This window comes from Coregonus lavaretus, assembly GCF_964263955.1.
Source record: "Coregonus lavaretus genome assembly, chromosome: 17".
NCBI classification, from domain to species: Eukaryota; Metazoa; Chordata; class Actinopteri; order Salmoniformes; family Salmonidae; genus Coregonus; species Coregonus lavaretus.
The window spans coordinates 24927837-24951933 of NC_140004.1; the positions used below are offsets into that span (position 1 = coordinate 24927837).

The following is a 24097-nucleotide window of genomic DNA, read 5'->3' on the forward strand; positions in this document are numbered from 1 at the left end:
GATAATAACCCATCTTGACCATTTCACTGCTTTTGCTCTGCCTGGCATAAGATCACATCTACTTTTAACAATCACTCCCATCAATATGTCCTAGGCTATTGGTTATTTCTATCAACATTCTGTCAATGAAATGTTATTATCCGAAGACAACATTCAGAAATACTATTCATTTTGTCGAAGTGTTTGTTGACCGTTTTGGGTGGTCTCATTGGTCAACAGTATTTCGATTAGCGAGTCAGATACTAGATACTTGTGTGTCGCTAGCTACTTTCAGGAAACGCTTGCTGACAAGCTAACATGGCTTGCATAAACGAGCTTGGAAGGCAGCAAGCTAGCTAGGGTTAAACTAAAACAAAGTAAGCAGCAGAAGGGCTTTCTTGTCGCTATGGAAGTTTTATTCTGACATTAGCTATTGAAAACAGCGATTTAAAGCCTCATTTAGCTAGCTAGCTACTAGCTAACTAGCGCCTAGCTACCTAGAAAGAAGCCAAGTAAACTTACAAGGGACCGAAGTCACAGCACAGCAGGTATGTAACTTTCTCATTTTATAGATAAAGGTACAAGTGGCTAAATCTAAACTACCTGCATTGAACTGAAACAATAGCTAGCTACGTTGCAAATTTGCTTGGTCATTGTCAGCCAAATGACAATACAAAATGGGAACGTTTTCCAGCTAGCTTGTGTGTTTAATTATCTAACGTTAACGATACGGTTCTTTACTTTGGGCACATACTGGGATAACTAACTAGCAATAATGTGGGTTGTTAACGTTATATCGGTAACTAACAAACTAGATTTCTTCAGTGGATTGGTTATTGCCACCCCAGTTTCAAATGTCACTTGGCAATTGTATCCTCTTTATCTCTCTCCCTTTTTATGTCCCTGCAAGCCATGGCAGATGAAAGCACACAGTTCTGTGCCAATTGGTAAGTACACGTTATATACAAAAGTATGTGGACACCCCTAGTGGATTCGGCTATTTCAGCCACACCCGTGGCTGACAGGTGTATAAAATCGAGCACACCGCCATGCAATCTCCATAGACAAACATTGGCAGTAGAATGGCGTTTCTGAAGAGCTCAGTGACTTTCAACGTGGCGCCGTCATAGGATGCCACCTTTCCAACAAGTCAGTTCGTCAAATTTCTGCCCTGCTAGAGCTGCCCCGGTCAACTGTGCTGTTATTGTGTAGTGGAAACTTCTAGGAGCAACAACAGCTCAGACACGAAGTGGGAGGCCACACAAGCTCACAGAACGGGACTGCTGAATTGCATAGCGCTTAAAAATTGTCTGTCCTCGGTTGCAACACTCTACCGAGTTCCAAACTGCCTCTGGAAGCAACGTCAGCACATCGAACACCTTTGGGATGAATTGGACCGCCGACTGCAAGCCAGGCCTAATTGCCGAACATCGGTGCCCAACCTCACTAATGCTCTTGTGGCTGAATGGAAGCAAGTCCCCGCAGCAATTTTCCAACGTCTAGTGGAAACCCTTTCCAGAAGAGTGGAGGCTGTTATACCAGCAAAGGGGGGACCAACTCTATATTAATGCCCATGATTTTGGAATGAAATGTTTGACGAGCAGGTGTCCACATACTTTTGGTCATGTAGTGTATCAAGATTCAGGCAAGTTGAGAAGTAGGGACAATGTTAGATACACATTCTGTCTGACTTGCTGTCTTTCTTGCTCTTTTTCATCTCTCTCGCTCTCTCTCCCACTCTCTAGTCAGCATGACATTCCAGAGGCTAATTTCACTACTCATGAGATTCACTGTCGCCGGAATATTGCTCTGTGTGATGTGTGCCAAGAGCCAGTGCCCCGTTCAGATCTGCAGCAGCACAAGGAACAGGAGCACATGCAGGTACGGTGCTAAAGATGGAGAGGGCGGGAGTTGGGAAGTGGGTGAACTAGAAACTTGAGTGAACATCATCCCAAAGTTGCTGTACAATTGTTACACAGGAGGCTTCACAAACATTTTATTTTAATTTCAGGTGAAATGTAAGTGTGGTTTAAAGGTTGAGAAAAGCCTAATGGAATCCCACCAGGTATGTACAACTTGTATTAGGATGGAGATCTTCTCACCTTCCCGACTTGTGATGGCCACAGATAATGTATTTCATGGTAACTGAGACTGTGCCTTTTCATCTGACCTCTCTTTTCCAGAGCTCTGAGTGTAATCAGCGGATGGTGCCGTGTCAGTACTGTGAACTGGAGCTGGTTTTCAGTCAGTCTAAGGAGCATGAGGATTATTGTGGGACGCGCACAGAGCCTTGTCCATTCTGCAAGTGCAATGTAATGTTGAGGGATCAAGCTGTCCACCCAGCCTTGTGTGGTAGCCTCACACCTCCTCAAGAGAGGAACAACAGCCGGGCAAGTCACAGCCTAGCGGAGACCCAGTCTCCAGGAGCATGGTTTGAATCTCACTCCATCCGTAACTTGCTGAGGGCCCAGGAGGGAGGAGGCCACAAGAACAACAACGCCAGTGCGTCTGACCGCAGGGCCCTACCACGGCCACTGGAGGCCAGAGTGCACAACAGCACCCGGGGGCAAGTGGGCCTGGGAGGAAGGGGGAACATTGCCCCTAGGAATACAGACTTCAGCCACTGTAAGTCCGCCAATGGCTCATGCAAAGTGTTCAAGTTTTAACATTATGCGAAAACCATTTACTTCAACTTAGTCTGGTATTGATAAAACGCCCTGGCCCATATTAAAGTGGAAAACTGTTTCACTGGAATAACTTTTTTGTGTGATTGTAAAAATATCTCATGTGTTGTCCCCCAGTGCTGGAACAGGAAGCCGCAGTGCAGGGCAACAACAATAACAGCATGGCTTCATTGGCATCACTGGGAGAAGACTCTGCCAGCCTGGACTACCTACTGGCCCTCAGCCTGCAGAGTGATGGAGACACAGGGGGAGGAGAGGGGGCATTGTGGACAGATGTCTGGGACCACAAATTTGGAAGGATGTCCAACAGCGGCTCTCCCATCTCTCCCCCTAACAACTACTACCAGCATATCACCACTGGCACCAATACAGCACCAGAACATGACCAGACAGGTCAGATACTGTACTAAAATACCAGTTATTGTCCTAGTTGGTTTTCATGTGAGATTGATATTGTTACAGTATGCTGCCCTCCTCTCCTTTTTACTTTTTACATTTTGACATTCTTCAACCCTGTGATGATTAAAAATATGTTCAGAATAAAATCATATGTTTCTTACTGTACCCATTATTTCTCTGCTCTTTTTCTCCAATGTAGACACCATGTTGCCCTGTGAGTTCTGTGAGGAGCTGTTTCCTGGAGAGGACCTTATTTTACACCAGGTTAGAAGGATCTTATGCTGCTTAGCCTACAAGTCACGCTAATGCCATGGAAGCTGAGCCTGAGCCGGCCAGGGAATCCATTTCCTTTATATGTTGCAGCAGTTAGTTATAAACTCAGGCCCTCTCGTGCCCCTTATTTCCTTACTGTGAGTGCATGTTTCGTTGCTCTCGTTCACTCCCTCTGGACTAGTTTCCTAGATGCCCCTCCTGAATACAGTTAATTCTTTTTTTTGACAATTTGTCTTTTTGTTTTTCTACAGAGCTGTCAAATCAATATACATCTCCCTCCCTCCCAACACCTACACCCCAACACACACACACACACACACACAAATTATCACAGAGGGATCCACAAACAAGGCACGAAGGCAAAAAATCTATCCAAAACAAACTGACATACAGAAACAACACAACACAAAAACAGTTCATTATTGGTCACTGTCCATTTTGTGTCTTGCACTTGGTATCCCCCCACCTCCTTTAAGAACATAATTATGTAACGTAAATAGTTACTGAGGAATGCCACAATCTGTGACTGTTAGAACTGTTAGCAATTTTCCATCTCAGGGCTGATCGATAGTGTGTTTCATTTGGTAATCACCTGAGGGTAGCTAGCCACGACCTATCTGTTTAGCAGAAATAAAAAAAAATCCTCACACCTGTCTTTGTTGTCTTTCAGACTGGTTGTAGTCCAGCCTCAGCCTTTGCATCTTTCAGCAAGCGACCTCCATCTCCATGCTATGATGACAGGATTGCTAGGGGTGCTGGTGGTCTTCTGCACATCCCACCTGACAACCCTAGCTTCCCCTCCTTCCCCCGTTCAGTCTCCCCGCTCTCCTGCAGTCCACCTGCCAGTCCACTACAGAGAGACGTGGTCATTCCCTGTGAGTTCTGTGGAGTGGCCCTGGAGGAGACCGTTGTCTTTCACCACCAGGTACATTATTTACAGTGCAAGAGATGGTACTGTATAATGTAGATCATGTTCAAATAGTGTATGCCAGTAAGGTCAAATAGTCCTGTCACATTACCAATGTTTCGACAGGGGTAGAAAAAATCTGATAACACTTTGCTACCATTCCTGTGTATTAACATTGTAATTAATCCAGTATTTTCATTGCACTAACATGCTGTTCCATAGTAATTACCTAGTAATCAAGTAGAGCTTGACACTTTGTTTACAGGATAAATGTGACCTCCGACCTCGCACTGCTCCCTCAGTGGATAAGGTCAACAAAGTGTCCTTTCAAAAACCATCTCTTCCTCTCAAAGAGAGCCATGGACGGAGCTCCCCTGAGGTGCAGAGGAGACTCAAGCACCAATGTAAGACACTGAACCCCACATTCACCAATGCATAATAATTTTGAACACTGATTTCTTGAAAACAAAGTCAATGTTGCTTGGGTTCCATCTATCCACCTATGTATAATTATTTACATCAAATTCAGAGACTAATTTTGTGTGTGCACGCTTGTGTCTAAAGCGGACCCCTTGGATGGGCTGGACAGAGGGCTGCCCCAGGTGCGAAGCCCAAATGAATGGCAGAGAGTCCGCAGTGGGCTACCCATTCCAGGGAAGATCTCAAACTGTGATCCTCAGGTGAAGAACAGGCCCCAGCATGGCAGTGAGGCAGAGGGAGGCCACAAATCCAACTCTGCAGCAGGTGTGGGGTAAGAACAATGACACTTGCTGTAATAATGTAATTTTAACATTTGTTTAATATGTTTTGGTACAACTTCATTTGAAAATTGTTTGGGTACCTCATATTTGGATTACGTTTTGTGTTACAGAACTAGGGTTGAATGTGTTTTCTTTTGTATAATATAGTGATAAGGCTAACAAATGTAACGAAATATGTTGTATCCATCTGACAGACCACCCCTAATAGAAAATGAGGGACCAAGGAATAAGGGACCAAGGAATGCAGGGCCATCAAAGGTTAACAAACAATCCTTATTTCTTTAGAGCCTCTATGGTGGCCATAATTATTTGTTTATAGTTTAATGTTTTTCTGTAACAACATTCATTTCTAGGTGCCTAAGAAGCAAAACAAAGAACAGGAAGGGGAGTGAGGGCAAGACTGTCGATGGACAGAGCTGCAGGCAATCACCAAATGCTTTTTGTGTGTGCTCTAGACTGTCGCTCTAACAGTGGTGGCGTTCCTGGCTGACTACATTGCAGACGCCTGCCAGATCTCACCACACTTGGGTAGGTGTTTAACTTATCAGCAAACCACAAATTGTATAGCAATCTGGTGCCAGATTGCGCAACAGAAGACGTGGCGCGAAACCAGTGGTTGATGCAATGTAGTCCGCCTGGAACACGACCAGAGTCTCTTTATTGCCTGTGTGTGTGTCTCTGTATGTTTCAGTCGCTCTTCCTTTTAAAGTCTAAACAGTCAAACTGAAATCTTTTAGTGATTACAATAGTTTGTAATATAACGTTCAGCTTTTTGTAATCTTTTACGTTTTAAACTTTTAATATAAATTGTATAGAATTTAGAAAAACTGCCTTAATATACTCTTGAAAAACCTATGTAAAAATGTATACCGGTATGTAAGAAATCTTAAAGCTCCACAAAGTAATTGTACTCTTCACTGAATAATCCAAAATCAATGACAAATAAATACAGTATCAAAGCATTATTTGTATTTAGGGCTGCACCTATCGAACTGTTTGTTTTTTGTATGCTTTGTGATATTATCTTCATACTTTTAATAAATCTTAGTATCGACGTTTTGGTGCTTGTGGATGACTGTTAATGTAAAAGAGTGTCCTCAATACTAAGTATTAATCACATGGCTATTTTCCTATAATCATAATTGGCTATAATGCTTTGAACCCTCCGCATGTAAAAACTGCACATATCACATATGCAGTTTGACCGGAGTGAGCTTTGCAGAGATTCAAAATGAGTACTTTGTCAATGGTACTCTATTTGATGTCGGTCTGGTTTGCAGACTGATTGGCCTCCTCCAGTTCAGTGTTGGCTGTACCCCTCACACAATAGGCTGAACATCATCAGAATTCATTCATACAAAATAAAAATCAAATTTTGTGTTACAGCCTGAATATACAATTGATTAAATTTAGATTTTGTGTCACTGGCCTACACACAATACCCCATAATGTCAAAGTGGGATTTCTGTTTTATAGATTAAAAAATTAAATGTGCTTGTCACATAAATTGTATGGACTGTGTGCGATAATAGTTTTAAAAATAATTTTTTAATGACAACCTCATCTCTTTACCCCAACACAGGTTTGACTTAAATCGGCTTTAAATGTATGGCAAGACTTGAAAATGGCTGTCTAGCAATGATCCACAACCAACTTGACAGAGCTTGAAGAATTCTAAAAATAATAATGTGCAATATTGTACAATCCAGGTGTGCAAAGCTCTTAGAGCGACTTACAGCTGTAATCACTACCAAAGGGGATTCTAACATGTATTGACTGAAAACTTATGTAAATGAGATATTTCTGTATTTCATTTTCAAAAAATTTGCAAACATTTCTACAAACATGTTTTCACTTTGTCATTATGGGGTTTCGTGTGTAGATGGGTGAATAAAAAAAATTGATTGAATCAATTTAGAATTCCGGCTGTAACGCAACAAACTGTGGAATAAATCAAGGGGTATGAATACTTTCTGAAGGCACTGTAGCCTCTATAGGGGTGGCCATCGGCCATTGCCTTCAGGTAGTTCTCATATTGTTCACTGGTGGGCGCACTCTACTCAGCTATTTGTGCCACTGCCTTTGAATCCACAATTCAGCATATTAATGTCTGTCTATGCATGAGGTTCACATCCTATAGCTGGGTTTCCCAATCTCGGTCCTGGGGGACCCCCCTGGACCGAGATTGGGAAAAAGTTAAGGGCAACATAATACTATTGCATGTCCAAAGAGTAGGTATGTCCTCTACTTCTTTTTTTTTTTTTTTTTTACCTTTTACATAATCATGATTTTCGCAAAAATAATTAATTACTTCTTGACTGTAACAATCCATCCACAAAGTGTCTCAGTTTTGAATTTCTGTTATTCAATTGGTCGAGGAGTTTGAATGGGCGGGACAGACCTCACATTAGTGGAAGTTCTGGATTCAAAGATCGCGCTATCCGTTTCAAACTCCGGTTCTCGTGTTCTAAAGGTTTTAGGAGAGAAAAGTGAAAGGCAGAGTTTTGTAAAATATGTTTTCCAACTCTAGGGCACTCCAATCGTTTCTTATAAACGTAATCCAACATTTATTTTGAGGCAGGAATTCGCATTGTGATCAGACACAAGTTCTATGTGAAGTTGCTTGGAAGAAACCGTAAATATAAGAGCAGGTGGAGCATCAATTCCAACACGTGAAAAGGGGACTTGGGTCTTTTGGGACACATTTGTTGCCAGCATTTGTATCCTGCTGGTCTGCTTTATTCGTTTGACGGACGTTTCCAAAACAAAAGCCGTCTTTTTCTTCCTTTGAGTTTGAACTTTTTACATTTCACCTGTCATTGTATCCTAAAAACTGAAAATGTCTGCTGAAAGATACTCAACATTGGATGAACCGTCTCTTCGGAACCTGGTGAGTGTGAAAATCACCCTGCTTTATTTATCCTGTTGTGTGTAATGAAACTTTACTAGAGGCTATTATGTTTTTTGTACACCTGTTTTTTGTACACACCTGAGAATAATTGGGCATGAGAGGGCTGGGAGATTAGCAATATCGTTACAGGTTCTCTCCATGCAGTGACCAGCCTGTGCTGGGTTTCGCAAAAGCATTTTCGCAATGAAATTATCTTAATTCCACGATGCTGGTCTGGTCTCATAGACTAGACATAACATAGTAAATGTAAATCCTGGACACTGATGTTACATTTGGTATGGTTACATAAAACAGAAGGCTACTGGGAATGGGTGGGCAGATAACGCAAGCATCCAGCAACCCAAAGGTTACTTGTTCGAATCTAATCACAGACAATTTTAGCTATTTAGAAACTTTGCAACTACTTAGCATGTTAGCTAACCCCAACCCGTTAACCTAACTCCTGACCTTAACCTCTAACCCAGCTAACGTTAGCTACCGTTAGCGTTAGCCACAACAAATTAGAATTTGTAACATACCATACATTTAGCAAATTCGTAACATACTTTTGTATATAAAATGTATGTGGACAGCCCTTCAAATTTATGGATTTGGCTATTTCAGCCATACCCGTTGCTGACAGGTGTATAAAATTGAGCGCACAGCCATGCAATCTCCATAGACAGACAAACATTGGCAGTAGAATGGCCTTATTGAAGAGCTCTGTGCACCTTCATAGGATGCCACTTTTCCAACAAGTCAGTTTGTCAAATTTCTGCCCAGCTAGAGCTGCCCCGGTCAACTGTAAGTGCTGTTCTTATGTATTGGAAACTTCTAGGAGCAGCAACTGCTCAGCCGCGAAGTGGTAGGCCACACAAGCTCACAGAATGGGCCCGCCGAGTGCTGAAGTGTGTAAAAATCGTCTGTCCTCGGTTGCAACACTCTATACAGATTTCCAAACTGCCTCTGGAAGCAATGTCAGCACAAGAACTGTTCATCGGGATCTTCATGAAATGGGTTTCCATGGCCGAGCAGCTGCACACAAGCCTAAGATCACCATGCGCAATGCCAAGCATCGCTGGAGTGGTGTAAAGCTTGCCGCCATTGGACTCAATGGAAACACATTCTCTGGCATGATGAATCACGCTTCACCATCTGGTGATGGACGAATCTGGGTTTGGTGGATGCCAGGAGAACCCTACCTGCCCCAATGCATAGTGCCAACTGTAAAGTTTGGTGGAGGAGGAATAATGGTCTGGGGCTGTTTTTCATGGTTTGGGCTAAGCCCATTAGTTCCAGTGAAGGGAAATCTTAACGCTACAGCATACAATGACATTCTAGACTTTGTGGCAACAGTTTGGGGAAGGCCCTTTCCTGTTTCAGCATGACAATGCCCCAGTGCACAAAACGAGGTCTATACAGAAATGGTTTGTCGATCAGTGTGGAAGAACTTGACTGGCTTGCACAGAGCCCTGACCTGAACCCCATCGAACACCTTTGGGATGAATTGGAACGCCAACTGCGAGCCAGGCATAATCGCCCAACATCAGTGCCCGACCTCACTAATGCTCTTGTGGCTGAGTGGAAGCAAGTCCCCGCAGCAATGTTCCAACATCTAGTGGAAAGCCTTCCCAGAAGAGTGGAGGCTGTTATAGCAGCAAAGGGGTTAACAACTCCATATTAATGCCCATGATTTTAGAATGAGATGTTCGACGAGCAGATGTCCACATACTTTTGGTAGTGTATCATACTTTTGCAAATTCGTAACATATCGTACGAATTGTAACTTGTCATACGAATTGGATGATGGACATCCACAAATACATACCATATGTATCATAATTACTGGACACTCCAATTAGTAAGTTTAGTATGTTACGTCTACCCCTGAGTCCAGGTTGCAGTGACCTGTTTCATAACAGTGAGGGATGATCATGTGGTGTGGGATCGAAATGTTGGTCAATTAATTGATTGAACTTATACTGAACAAAAATATAAATGCAACAATTTCAAAGATTTTACTGAGTTACAGTTCCTATAAGGAAATCAGGTCAATTGAAATAAATTCATTAGGCCCTAATCTATGGATTTCACATGACTGGGAATACAGATATGCATCTTGGTCACAGATACCTTAAAAAAACAGATACCTTAAAAAAACAAAGGTAGGGGTGGGGACCCGAAAAGCAGTCAGTATCTGGTGTGCCCAACATTTGCCAAATGCAGCACTACACATCTCCTTCGAATAGAGTTGATCAGGCTACTGATTTGTGGCCTGTGGAAAGTTGTCCCACTCTTCTTCAATGGCTGTGCAAAGTTGTTGGATATTGGCCGGACCTGGAACACGCTGTCGTACGCGCCGATCCAGAGCATCCCAAACATGCTCAATGGGTGACATATCTGGTGAGTATGCAGGCCATGGAAGAACTTGGACATTTTCAGCTTCCAGGAATTGTTTATAGATCCTTGCGAAATGTGGATGTGCATTATCTTGCTGAAACATGCATTAGGTAATGGCGGCGGATGAATAGTACGGCAATGGGCCTTGGTACCTGTGCATTCAAATTGCCATCGATAAAATGCAATTGTGTTCGTTGTCCGTATCTTATGCCTGCCCATACTATAATCCCACTGCCACCATGGGGTACTCTGTTCGCGATGTTGACATCCGCAAACCACTCACCATACACGTGGTTTGCGGTTGTGAGGCCTGTTGGACGTACTGCCAAATTCTCTAAAACGACGGAGGCGGCTTATGGTAGAGAAATGAACAGTCAATTCTCTGGCAACAGCTCTGGTGGACATTCCTGCAGTTAGCATGCCAATTGCACGCTCCCTCAAATTGAGACATCTGTGGCATTGTGCTGTATGACAAAACTGCACATTTTAGTGGCCTTTTATTTCCCCCAGCACAAGCTGCACCTGTGTAATGATCATGCTGTTCTAACAGCTTCTCGATATGCTGCTCCTGTCAGGTGGGTGGATTATCTTGGCAAAGGAGAAATGCTCACTATCAGGGATGTAAACAAATTTGTGCACAAACTTTAAGAGAAATAAGCTTTTTATGACTATGTACAATTATTTCTGGGATCTTTATTTCAGCTCCTATAACATGGGACCAACACTATGTTGTGTTTATATTTTTGTTCAGTGTAAGGAGAGTAATCTAGCTCAAATTGAAAAGTTTAGTTGACCTCAAGCTCGGAGGTGGACATGTTATGTCTTCGGTTTGCGTAAAGTTGATTGCACACTTTCGACTCTTGTTCATAGGCATTATCCTTGCCTAATTTGCGATGGATTGTGGTCCTGAGGCGAAGAGCTGTAGCTTAACCTACTAACTAAAACCTGGTGTGAACTGAAAGCATGTCGTCAACTTGGAGGGAGCGTGACGAAGACATCTCTGAACACCACCACAGGCGAACATGTTTTTTATATACTCAACGAGGAGAGCTCCAGGGGGTGGTAAACCATGTCCAGAGTCCCAAACAATGTAGAATGACAAGAGTTCTCTGACACTCAATGTTGCGTTTTAATGTTGTTTTTACATGTCCAAACATTATTTTCCTAAAAGATTAACCTAAAATGGCTACAATATATTATATTATAACCTTTACACCTCATATGACATTTAGCCTATGGCGATTTTAGAGGAGTCTCAACATTTTCAGACCGCATTGTAGGCCTATGCTTGATGTACTGTATGTTGGATGGAAGATCCTAGCCTACATGTTAATTGCGTCCCAATTATTCTAATTTTCTATAGACTTACTGTGGTTTGGTGAGCACGAGCAGTGCTTGCGAATTTAGAATTGTTTTGATGAGCACACACATTCTTCAGTGCACCCCTTGACCCGTTAGGATGCCGGTCTTTTTTTGCAGTTTGAGGTACTGGTTCTAGAGTCTAGACGCTCGTTTAAATCGGTGCACACTTTTTTTTTGCAAATGACATTGAGGCGCTAAGTACTCTGTCAGCAAACGGTATTGGTCTGTCTGAGCCCTTACTGTTTTTAAATTAAAATGGTTAAATAGAAACATATAGCTTTTAAGCAAAGAGCAATTTCTCAAACAATAATTCTAGGACTGTCTGGGATTTGTCTGAGTGGGGAGGGGAAAACTGAATTAGCTGTTATCGGCAGAGGTTTGGAACTTATTGATCTGTCGACTAATTTTACAACCTGGTGATGTCATCAGGTATGCCAAAACTCCATCCAACCAAAACCGACTGATACTTCAGCCAGTCTTTTCAAAGAGCTCTTACACGAAAATCCTCAAAGTTCTACAGCTGCGCCATTGAGAGCATCTTGACTGGCTGCATCACCGCTTGGTATGACAACCGCTTACCACGCAAGGCGCTACAGAGGGTGGTGCAGACGGCCCAGTACATCATGGGGTTATGGTATGGGCAGGCATAAGCTACGTACAATGAACACAATTGTATTTTATCGATGGCAGTTTGAATGCTCAGAGATACCGTGATGAGATCCTGAGGCCCATTGTTCTGCCATTCATCCACCGCCATCACCTAATGCATGTTTCAGCATGATAATGCACATCCCCATTTCGCAAGGATCTGTACACAATTCCTGGAAGCTGAAAATGTCCCAGTTCTTCCATGGCCTGCATACTCCATACACGTCACCCCATTTAGGATGCTCTGGATCGACGTGTACGACCGCGTGTTCCAGTTCCCGCCAATATCCAGCAACTTCGCACAGCCATTGAAGAGGAGTGAGACAACATTCCACAGGCCACAATCAACGTCCTGATCAACTGTATGCGCTGCATGAGGCAAATGGTGGTCACACCAGATACTGACTGGTTTTCTGATCCACCACCCCTACTTTCTTTTTTAAGGTATAGTATCTGTGACCAACAGATGTCTATCTGTATTCCCAGTCGTGAAATCCAAAGATTAGGGCCTAATTTATTTAAATTGACTGTTATCCTTATGAACTCTAACTCAGTAAAATCTTTGAAATTGTTGCATGTTGCATTATATATTTGTTGTTCTGTATAGCTACTGCCCTCTCCTTACTGTGGTAAGCATGAGCGAAGGACACTGTGCCCTGTGTTGCCGGCTTGCAGCACAAACTCTCCCCATTGAGAAGTGTAGACTGTATCATGCTGACAGCCAGATGGTTACTACCAATATTACAAGTTATTTCCGTGTAGGCTGCTATCCTACTCTAAGTAAAATCAAGTGAGATGGAACAAATTGGAGTGGTGACAAAATCCAGATGGTGACCAATACTACAAGTTATTTCTCCCTCGCCCATCGAAATAAACGTCACGTTTTTACAAGTTTCAACTAGCGCCATGCTGCTGCTGTTGCAAGCTAGCCAGCATAAACTAGCTGAGCATGGGAAGGGCTCATCAGGACGACTGCCTGAACCGAATCCATGTCTCCACACTCGACTCTCCGCGACATACAGTGCATTCGTAAAGTATTCAGACGCCTTCACTTTTTCCACATTTTGTTACATTACAGCCTTATTCTAAAATGGATTCAATTGTTTTTCTCTCTCATCAATCTACACACAATACCCCATAATGACAAAGCAAAAACAGGATTTTAGATTTTTTTTGCAAATTTATTACAAAAACAATCACATTTACAGAAGTATTCAGACCCTTTACTCAGTACTTTGTGGAAGCAACCTTTGGCAGCAATTACATCCTCAAGTCTTCTTGGGTATGACGCTACAAGCTTGGCACACCTGTATTTGGGGAGTTTATCCCATTCTTCTCTGCAGATCCTCTCAAGCTCTGTCAGGTTGGATGGGGAGTGTCGCTGGACAGCTTTTTTCAGGTCGCTCCAAAGATGTTAGATTAGGTTCAAGTCCGGGCTCTGGCTGGGCCACTCAAGGACATTCAGAGACTTGTCCCGAAGCCACTCCTGTGTTGTCTTGGGGTCGTTGTCCTGTTGGAAGGTGAACCTTCGCCCCAGTCTGAGGTCCTGAGCGCTCTGGAGCAGGTTTTCATCAAGGATCTCTGTACTTTGCTCCGTTCATCTTTCCCTCGATCCTAACTAGTCTCCCAGTCCCTGCTGCTGAAAAACATCCCCACCGCATGATGCTGCCACCACCATGCTTCACCATAGGGATGGTGCCAGGTTTCTTCCAGAGGTGATGCTTGGTATTCAGGCCAAAGAGTTCAGTCTTGGTTTCATCAGACCAGAGAATCTTGTTTCTCATGGTCTGAGTCTTTAGGTGCCTTTTGGCAAACTCCAAGCGGGCTGTCGTGCCTTTTGCTGAGGAGTGGCTTCCGTCTGGCCACTCTACCATAAAGGCCTGATTGGGGGAGTGCTGCAGACATTGTTGTCCTTCTGGAAGGTTCTCCCATCTCCACAGAGGAACTTTGGACCTGATGGAGGCCACTGTGTTCTTGGGGACCTTCAATGCTGCAGAAATATTTTTGTACCCTTCCCTAGATCTGTGCCTCGATACAATCCTGTCTCGGATCTCACCAGAGGAATTGTCTGTTCTTTTAATGTCCTCAATTTAAAAATTATCGGATTTCAGTCTGGACTAATAAAGGACTATATGGAATACTAAGCGGCGGAAATATGCACATCTGTAGCTTTTGTCTAGTTTTTCCACATCCACAATTCCCACATTTTTGTTATTCACTGACCATATTCCCTAAATGACAGGTGTACTGTACAGTGGCTTGCGAAAGTATTCACCCCCCTTGGCATGGTGTTCTCGGAGTGATGAGGTGTTGGGTTTGCGCCAGACATAGCGTTTTCCTTGATGGCCAAAAAGCAACATTTTAGTCTCATCTGCCCAGAGTACCTTCTTCCATATGTTTGGGGAGTCTCCCACATGCCTTTTGGCGAACACCAAACGTGTTTGCTTATTTTTTTCTTTAAGCAATGGCTTTTTTCTGGCCACTCTTCCATAAAGCCCAGCTCTGTGGAGTGTACGGCTTAAAGTGGTCCTATGGACAGATACTCCAATCTCCGCTGTGGAGCTTTGCATCTCCTTCAGGGTTATCTTTGGTCTCTTTGTTGCCTCTCTGATTAATGCCCTCCTTGAAGAAGATGGACTTTATTTAACTAATTATGTGACTTCTGAAGGTAATTGGTTGCACCAGATCTTATTTAGGGGCTTCATGGCAAAGGGGGTGAATACATATGCATTTTTTTATTTATTTAACTATTTTGTGTATGTCCATTACATGAAATCCAAATAAAAATCCAGTTAAATTACAGGTTGTAATGCAACCAAATAGGAAAAACGCCAAGGGGGATGAATACTTTAGAAAGTCACTGTATGTATTTCCCAGCATGGGAAGATTGGAGGGTTGCAAAAATGTTGATCAAACTGCAGCAGAAGATGTATAAAGTAACCACTTTCCTATACAAACTTAAAGTTAGAACAAAAGTTAGAACAAAAGTGGAATGACATTTAAGGAAAATATATCCCAAGGAATAGACATACATACATTTTGTATATTTATGCTGATTTGACATGATAATCAAATAATAACGAAGAATGGAATGCTGTGTCTCGCCACAGACCCCAGTGCAGTATTTAGGGGGCTGAGTTAGGTCTCTACTGGTACATGGCTCCCGCATCTTCCCCATCTCAGATGTGACCACCAACAAGGGTCGCAGAGCTCCCAGCCCTCCCAGAGCCCTACAAAGACGCTTGATGTTTTGTGGTGTCCAAAGGAAACAAAAGGCTGTCTGGGGCTTATTGCTCCAGCGGAGTTGTTTATATGGAGGCATGCGATTCGGCCCATGCTGCTTGAGAGAAGACTGAATTGGCCAAAGGTTATTCTAAAGCTGTTTTTCTTTCTCCCAATAAAATATGGCCCACAGCATCCAAGGGTTTGTTAAAAAAAAAATATAAATAATCATCTGAGTTGCGATGGTTTAGAATATGAATTAACATGGCTCCAGCAGCAGGGTAGCAGTTTGAACAGAGGGTTTATAACCTGTTGCTACTCAGGAAGCTGGTAAAAAAGAAAGCCATTGACAAGAATTTAACGGTAGAACTGGGATTGGCCTATATTTACTACAGGCATTGTGGAACGCTGGTGTGGCGTTGCTACAAAAACACATTTGGAATAAACACGCACACGAACACAGTTGTGCTTAATGAATTAAACAGCTAGTAGGTCATATGGTGGTCTCCTTAACGGCACTAATCTCATGAATACACTTCCATTCAGTCCGCCGCCTGCATGCTGGTATATTGCTCATTCGTTCCCCTCCACAGCAACCAGGAAAAACACTGTTCAGTTGGTCTCAGCTCCTTAAACACACACAAAATCATCAGTTGGGGACTTCTGTCTTTTTGACACCAACTGTTGGAGGCAGGTTCCGAGAGCTTAACTACTCCTGTCTAGTGTGAAATGCAGAAAGGAAAGCCATGATCACAGAGCAGTGACAAATGCTAGGGTCAATATTCCTTTGAAAACATGTGTCCCAATACTCCTAAGTGAACATGGAGTCCTTTGCAACTTTTTAGAGTCTTTGTGCTAATCTGAAAGCTTTATGAAAGCAACGGCGGCGGGGGGGGGATAAACTCACTATCGCTATCTAGTCCTTCATGATCAGCGGTTCCAAAGGAAAATAAAAAAGGAGGCAGTTTTAAGAAAATTGGGAGACATCTGTGTTTTTCTTGCCATCGGTCCTCATAATAACCTGTGATGTTAAAGAAAAAAACAGTGGGCCAGTTTTTCAGGTAAGCTGATTACTAGCTAGCTGTATGATGATTATTAATCATTATGCTCTCAGCTGTGAGCCAATGTGACAGACCTGTAGAATGGGCCATCTCACAGGTGTTTTAGACAGAAGGTTCTTTCAGTGCTGCTTTCCCCACCCTCTCGCCACGGGCTGCTCTGTCACACCTGCACAGAAGGGGCGCACCTGCTCACTCGCATGAGACTGACAGATCCCTGGTGTCAAGCTGCCTCCCCACCCCTCTACGGTGCCTCTGAATCTGCAGTGGGCCCTCCCTCCTTCCCTCTGCTCTAGCCTGTGTGCAGGTGAGGCCCAGGTCAGCGACGAACCGGCTCTGACCTCCTAGTTAACAAACGTTGATATGTCTCTCTGTGCCCCCCCTTCTCTCCAGCGAGAGAGATTCACATGTAAAAAATTTAGTAGTTCAGGCCCAGCGACATATGGGACCCCCAGGCTAGAGGTTTATGGCTCTCTGGGGGGCCCTCCTCTGTGGTGACAGGGGCTCTGGGGTAAAGAGTGGAGAGAAGGAATGGGTTTGTTTTGGAGGTGCACACATCAGTCCCAGGTTCTCAGGTCCCAAGAGACCTGCTCAGAAATGTGAACTCCATCAGAGAAGTACACTGAATTATGTAATCAATATGGGTTTATTTATACATAGATGTTGTGGATATTCTGGGTATTCTGTTTTCATGTTTGTCTTTTGCAGTAAGTCTGTTACATTAGGTTGCAGAGGCCAATATTTTTGCTTTTCAAAGGGCTACACTTTGTTGATGTGTTGAACCCTTTACACTCGTACCCATGTATGGGTTGAAAATGGCAGATTTGGGCACTGATAAACGCCTAAATTGGAACACAGTGGCTGTACAGTAAAATGTTATACATGACTTCAGAGCTCTGGCTCTGCTCTTCACAGCGCTGTATGGGGTTTAACCAATAGCCATTCTGAACTTGAGCATCTCATGTGATAAGTATCCCCCATCCCTCCCGCTAATTGGGCAACTTTTGCATATGTTTTGTCTGAGTGAGGGAAATGCTATAAATTAAGAGGACTATGCATTTTGAAAGATGAGTGTCACGAACCGGCTCAAGTTCGTAACAAAAGGGAGACACGTGGAGACAAGGAATACTTAAAGTATATATTTATTAACTAAAGTAAACTAACTCAAATAACAATGGGGTGTGTAATCAGTAATCAGTAGTGTAAGTGAGTGTTTGCATAAATGTAATATGGAAAAGTGTTGAGAGGTGCCAAAGCAAACAACCAAAAAGGCCACAAAAATACCACAACCAAAGTCAAAGTATCTGCCTGGAGAGAGTCTCCTTCATGAATGTGGAAGAGGTCCATTTATGCTGGGACACACCCGGCCCAGGTGTTTCCCATGTAGCTGACGACCCTCCCAACTCTGCCCACCGGCATCCTAATAAGGAAACAAGAGCAAAGAGAGAATACGGAAGACAGAGTGGGAGGGTCGTCACACCCCCCCCCCCATAAGACCGGGGACCAACAAGGACCCCGGACCAACGTACCAGCCCCTGCATCCCAAACCGACAAATTGTACATGTTCACACCTCCACTTGCCCCCCCCATCATCCTCTCCAGACCTCAGCAACCTTTACACAGGAAGCATCCTTTAAGAGGAAAGAAGAACACAAGACTAGGAAGGGACAAACAGGAAAGATAGAACATGACAAAATCAAACAATGGTCGGTCACAACAATATTCATGAACAGGGCGCACGAGAGAGCGCATCAGCAATCACGTTATCAGTCCCCCGGATGTGCCGCACATTCACAAACTTAGCTGCGCCGACTTGATCAACGCAGTCCTCCATCCGAGGAAGAGGAAATGAATCCGGCTTAGTGACATCGTTTACCTTACGGTAGTCCGTACAAAATCTATTTGTTCCATCCGATTTACTGACCAAGATACAGGGAGAAGCCCAACTGGAGAAAGAAGGCTCTGCTATTTTACTCTCCAGCATGTACCGGACCTCAGCATCCAGACAACGCAGTTTCTCTGAAGAAACTCTATAGAACCGTTGACGAATGGGGTCAGCATCTCCAATGTCAATATCATGTTCTATTAAGTTTGTACGTGTAGGTGTATCAGAAAACAACCCTGGAAATCTCTGAATCAAACCAACCATCTCTTTCCGCCCATCAACAGGTAGATGAGTAAGAAGGCTATCTAAAATCTCCAGTGTCTCTGAATTTTTCAATCTACCCTGCAGTATGCAATCATCGGGACCAGAAACATCTTCCTGCTCCTGCACAAACCTAGCATGACCAGAACTCTTGGAATAAACAGTATCAGCCAAAAGAACAGCCTTACCGTCCTCTGTAGACTCCCACTGTTCAGTCTCAGAGGAACGTGCATAATAGGGTTTTAACAAATTTACATGGCACAGTTGGTGTGCTTTCCTCCGTTCTGGAGTGGCAACTAGATAATTTTGCTCAGTGTACTGGCGCACCACTGTATATGGACCTTGAAACTTGGCTTGAAAAGGAGAACCAACAATTGGCAGCAGAGCCAGAACCTGATCACCTGGACTAAAGTGACGAGGCTCAGCTCGGCGATCATATATGCTCTTCATCCTGTCCTGTGAAGATGATAGCTTCTCTTTAGCCATTTCACCAGCGGCATACAAGCGTCGCCGAAAATCACACACATATGATAACAGGGACTGAGGAGGCTCGGGAGACTTCCAGTCATCCTGGAGAACAGATAAAAGCCCACGCACCCGATGTCCAAACACTAGGTCATTTGGGCTAAAACCCGTGCTCTCCTGTGAAACCTCCCTAGCAGCTAACAATAACCAAGGCAACCCCTCCTCCCAATCCTTTTCCATCTCAGTACAATAAGCTCTCAACAAAGACTTAAGTGTTTGATGGAAACGTTCCAGTGCTCCTTGACTTTGGGCATGATAGGCGCTAGACAAGTTGTGTTTAATATGGAGTTGTTGGAGAACCTGACCAAAGAGATTAGAGGTGAAATTAGATCCTTGATCACTTTGAATGACCTTAGGGATTCCAAACAGTGAGAGAAACTGAGTCAAAGCTTTTAACACAGCCTTAGTCGTGATAGACCGGAGAGGATAGGCAGCAGGAAACCTAGTGGTCTGACACATCACAGTCAACAAATAATTACTACCCTTTCTAGAACGAGGCAGAGGACCAACACAATCAATAATCAAATACTCAAAAGGTTTACTGAGTACAGGAATAGGGAACAGTGGTACCGGCTTAATAGCTTGATTAGATTTACCAGTTAATTGACAGGTGTGACAAGTTTTGATGAAATCAGAAACATCCCTCTTTAATCTTGGCCAAAAGAAATGTCGTAATATACGATTGTAGGTTTTTCTCACACCCATATGCCCAGCAACATCATTGTGAGAAGTTGTTAGCACCAACTCACGAAGCTTAACTGGTACCACCACCTGACTAATCGCCTCCCCCAGAAAACAACTACCATGAGACATCCACTTTCTCATCAGGACCTCTTCTTGGAGAAAATAGCCCTGTGCGACATCTCCCAACTGTTCCACAGGCACAATTTGGTCCCGCAACTCTTCTAATGTAGGGTCAGTCCGTTGCGCCTCGATTAAATCGGAGCGGGATATAGATAACGGGATAACAGGGAAAACAGTAACAGACTTCTTTGTGGTATTCTCGTTAGCCAGCTCCGTGACCAGGTCGTCATGGATCATAGAACGCGTCACTGCACACGCAGAAAACACCTCTGGGAAATTCTGCGCACTCTCATCAGGAATCCCTACAATTGACGGCTTAGTGGAAACCACTAAAGATGGAAACGCGATAGGCCACACACGCTCCCCAGCCAAGTTATTTCCAAGGATCACGTCAATACCCTCAATAGGCAATGAAGGACGCACCCCCACAACAACCTCACCTTTCACCAGTCCACAATCCAACATCAGTTTATGCAATGGAACTGACAGAGTGTTCAAACCTATTCCCCTAATTAGAACACTATTCCCCGAATCAGTCTCCGCAGAGAAGGGTAACACAGATTCCAACACAAATGATTCAGAGGCACCTGTGTCTCTTAGGATCTTTACTGGCACTAGGTTCTTACTTCCTACCATAGACACAAAACCCTCCGTAACGAAAGGTAAATAGTCGGGATCAATATAACCTTTCACCTGGCTCTGGGCATGAGACAATGCGTCAGGAGTGAACTGATGTAGAACAGGCGCTGCTAACGCTGCAGGCCTGAATTTACCATAAGCACCTGTACTGAATTTACCCCTAGACCTAAGAATCGGACATTCATTTTTCCAATGACCTAATTCTTGACAGTAGTGACACTCTTGACCAACGTCAGTTTTACCACGGGTATCAGGCTCAACCCTAGTTGAATGAAACTCTGCCCGGGAACCGAAGTATCTCGGCGAGCGAGGCCCAAATCTCTGCGAACGCCCCCACTCACTCCGAATACGGGGTTCTGCAAAAACATTTTTGTGAGTCAACACATATTCATCTGCCAAAACCGCAGCTTCAGCGACAGTCTTTTTTTTTCGTTCGTTAATGTACGTCGCTATACGATCAGGGATTGTGTCCTTAAATTGTTCTAACATAATCAGATCACACAGCCCTTGGAAAGTCATAACTGCAGAGGCAGAACACCAGCGATTGAACTGTGAAGATAATATTCGCGCAAACTCAACATGAGTCTGCTGATCATCCCTTTTTAAAGTTCTAAATCGTTGGCGGTAAGCCTCAGGGACCAATTCATAACTCTGTAACACAGCCGTTTTAACCTTCTCATAACTAACACTGTCTGCTACACTAAGAGCTGAATATGCTTCTTGCGCTTTACCAGTCAGCACACACTGCAACATCAAAGTGCGATCAGAATCAGGCCAACTCCTAGCGTCAGCAACACGCTCAAACAACGAAAAGAATGTCTCCGGGTCCTTTTCATTAAACTGGGGCAACAACCGTAAATTCCCAACAATATCAAATGTGTCTGGATTACGACCAAAAGAGGAACGACCCCTAGGTAACTCTGGGTCACCTTCCCAGAGCAAACTCTCCCCTGAGAGCTTTCCTTCTCTAACCAACTCTAGTCGCTCTTGTTGCAGCTTGATTTTAGCACGCTCCATATCCTGTTTAAATTCCAATTCCCTTTCATATTTTACACGATCATGCTCCATTTTAGCTCTTTGTCCATTTTGTTCATGCTCTAGCTGTAACAGAAGCAGTTCTTTCTGCTGTTCAAAAAGAAGACTACTATGACTAACCGATGGAGCGGTCATTGTAACATATCGGGGAGACAATGTGTCCTCAGCAGAGGCTGCCCCAGTGGTAACATCCAGAATACCACTCTCCATCAAATTGGCCTTCAATATTAACCTAATAGAATTTAGGCGTTTATCACTAATTTCAACCTTGTAGTGTTCAGCAACCTTCAACAGCTGTTCTTTAGTACATAATTCTAACAGTTCTTCTGATGGAAAGCGAATGAACTCGTCTACATTAGACGGCATAATCAGGAGAAAAAAAAAAAATATATATATCATAATAATCTTGCTCAACCCCTCTGCTGAGCACACCAGACACAAGAGAAATGACAATCACACCGAGCACCACAGAAGAGAGCTGGGATATGGAGCTTCCCCATAACCTACAATAACTCAACCCTAGTCTTCGTGTGGATTCGCGGTGGGTAATTACGCACTGTAGCCCGCTGGCAAGGAATTAAACCCCCCAGCACGCTGGTAAATTCCACCAAGCCACGGATGTGCCCCCGAGACAACTGCTCAGTCCACAGACACCACACAAAAATAACAAACATTTAACCATGCCCAACGTATCCCAAAACAAAACACGTCACTAAGCCTATCAGGGGAAAAAGCTATAGCTCCGGGTAGAAAATGTCACTACCCTACCCAATCTCCCACTGAGGTACACAGCCGATTGTACTCACCTCCTCAGACCGATGCCCCAACAGCGAGTAGAGCAAGAGTTTCCAGGCTGGGCAGGGACTGGAAACTAACCAATGTACTCTCTCCAACGCAGTACACAACCCAAAGGAAACCAATACTGGGCCTATCAAACTCAAACAAACTAACAACATTTACAAAAAAAAAACCTACAGAATTGGACATTAACTCCACGTTCTCCCAAACACAACCAGTTCAAGATCCCAGACGAGCCCCCACTTGTCACGAACCGGCTCAAGTTCGTAACAAAAGGGAGACACGTGGAGACAAGGAATACTTAAAGTATATATTTATTAACTAAAGTAAACTAACTCAAATAACAATGGGGTGTGTAATCAGTAATCAGTAGTGTAAGTGAGTGTTTGCTTGCATAAATGTAATATGGAAAAGTGTTGAGAGGTGCCAAAGCAAACAACCAAAAAGGCCACAAAAATACCACAACCAAAGTCAAAGTATCTGCCTGGAGAGAGTCTCCTTCATGAATGTGGAAGAGGTCCATTTATGCTGGGACACACCCGGCCCAGGTGTTTCCCATGTAGCTGACGACCCTCCCAACTCCGCCCACCGGCATCCTAATAAGGAAACAAGAGCAAAGAGAGAATACGGCAGACAGAGTGGGAGGGTCGTCACATGAGACGTTGAGGATTATAATAAATACCACTGTCAAACAAGCAAGCCAGACACCTGTGAGTCCAAATGTGCACTTCACATTTCCATATCATAAAACTCATGTCATATACAGGGACAACATTTATGATCACTATGTTTGATGCACAGTTACAAAATGACATGGCGTCATACCCTGGGTTGTTCTGAACAGAATGAGCCTATGTTTGTCTATTGTGAAGAAAATTCACTGTGGCATACGCACCTGAATGCACTCAAGACTCCTTTCTATGCGCACCAAAATGATGACTCTTCTTTTGAGTCAAAAGTGCATTTAAATTACAAAGGAACTGCACACTTTGGAGAAGAGTGTGGCCACTTGGAGACAACAGTTAGTCCTCTCACTCAAACCCTTGTAATTTATTTGTCTCATCAGTGTTTCCCCTATATTCCTCAGGCCTGGAGGGAAGCCGCTACCCAAGAGTGGTAAAGCAGCCTTTACTGGTTCTAATAGCAGACCTTTCAGCTTGCCTCCAGCTCTTAGCAAACTGTTGAAAATAATGGTGTTTGACCAAATACAATGCAACTTCTCATTAAACAAATTAACGTCAGAATTTCAGCATGCTTATAGAGAATGGCACTCAACATGTACTGCACTGACACAAATGACTGATGATTGGTTGAAAGAAATTGATAATAAGAAGATTGGGAGCTGTAGAATTAGATTTCAGTGACCATAACCTGTTATTGAGAACTTATGTGTTATGGCTTTTCAACCACTGCCATATAGTGGATTCAGAGATATCTATCTAATAGAACTCAGTTTTCTTTAATGGAAACTTCTCTAATGTCAAACATGTAAAGTGTGGTGTACCGCAGGGCAGCTCTCTAGGCCCTCTACTCTTTTCTATTTTTACCAATGACCTGCCACTGGCAT

At 43.5% G+C, this 24097-nt stretch overlaps 2 protein-coding genes across 5 annotated transcripts in view; both read left to right on the forward strand.

Moving 5' to 3' along the window:
* The first annotated feature begins 41 nt into the window (after positions 1-41).
* On the forward strand, positions 42-6058 carry LOC311144320 (TRAF-type zinc finger domain-containing protein 1-like). Its single transcript, XM_084180355.1, has 12 exons — positions 42-527; positions 890-926; positions 1725-1860; positions 1991-2044; positions 2163-2604; positions 2781-3056; positions 3262-3326; positions 4006-4260; positions 4508-4646; positions 4807-4993; positions 5198-5261; positions 5357-6058. Exons 2-12 carry the CDS (start codon positions 892-894, stop codon positions 5393-5395), a joined length of 1692 nt encoding a protein of 563 aa, XP_084036481.1. The 5' UTR covers positions 42-527; positions 890-891; the 3' UTR covers positions 5396-6058.
* A 1395-nt stretch (positions 6059-7453) lies between these two features.
* The window catches only part of LOC311144967 (smoothelin-like), an 81958-nt gene continuing 65314 nt past the window's right edge, over positions 7454-24097 (forward strand). For all 4 annotated transcript variants that reach the window (XM_084181162.1, XM_084181164.1, XM_084181163.1 and 1 more), the window contains exon 1: positions 7454-7893. In XM_084181162.1, the coding sequence (XP_084037288.1) occupies positions 7843-7893 (51 nt within the window). In that variant the 5' untranslated portion in view covers positions 7454-7842. The remainder of the gene's footprint in view (positions 7894-24097) is intronic.

Coding starts and splice junctions, on each gene's coding strand:
- LOC311144320 (XM_084180355.1), top strand. CDS start 892: ATGGCAGATGAAAGCACACAGTTCTGTGCCAATTG. Junction 4,261..4,507: donor CCGTTGTCTTTCACCACCAG/GTACATTATTTA, acceptor CTTTGTTTACAG/GATAAATGTGACCTCCGACC. Junction 4,647..4,806: donor GAGGAGACTCAAGCACCAAT/GTAAGACACTGA, acceptor TTGTGTCTAAAG/CGGACCCCTTGGATGGGCTG.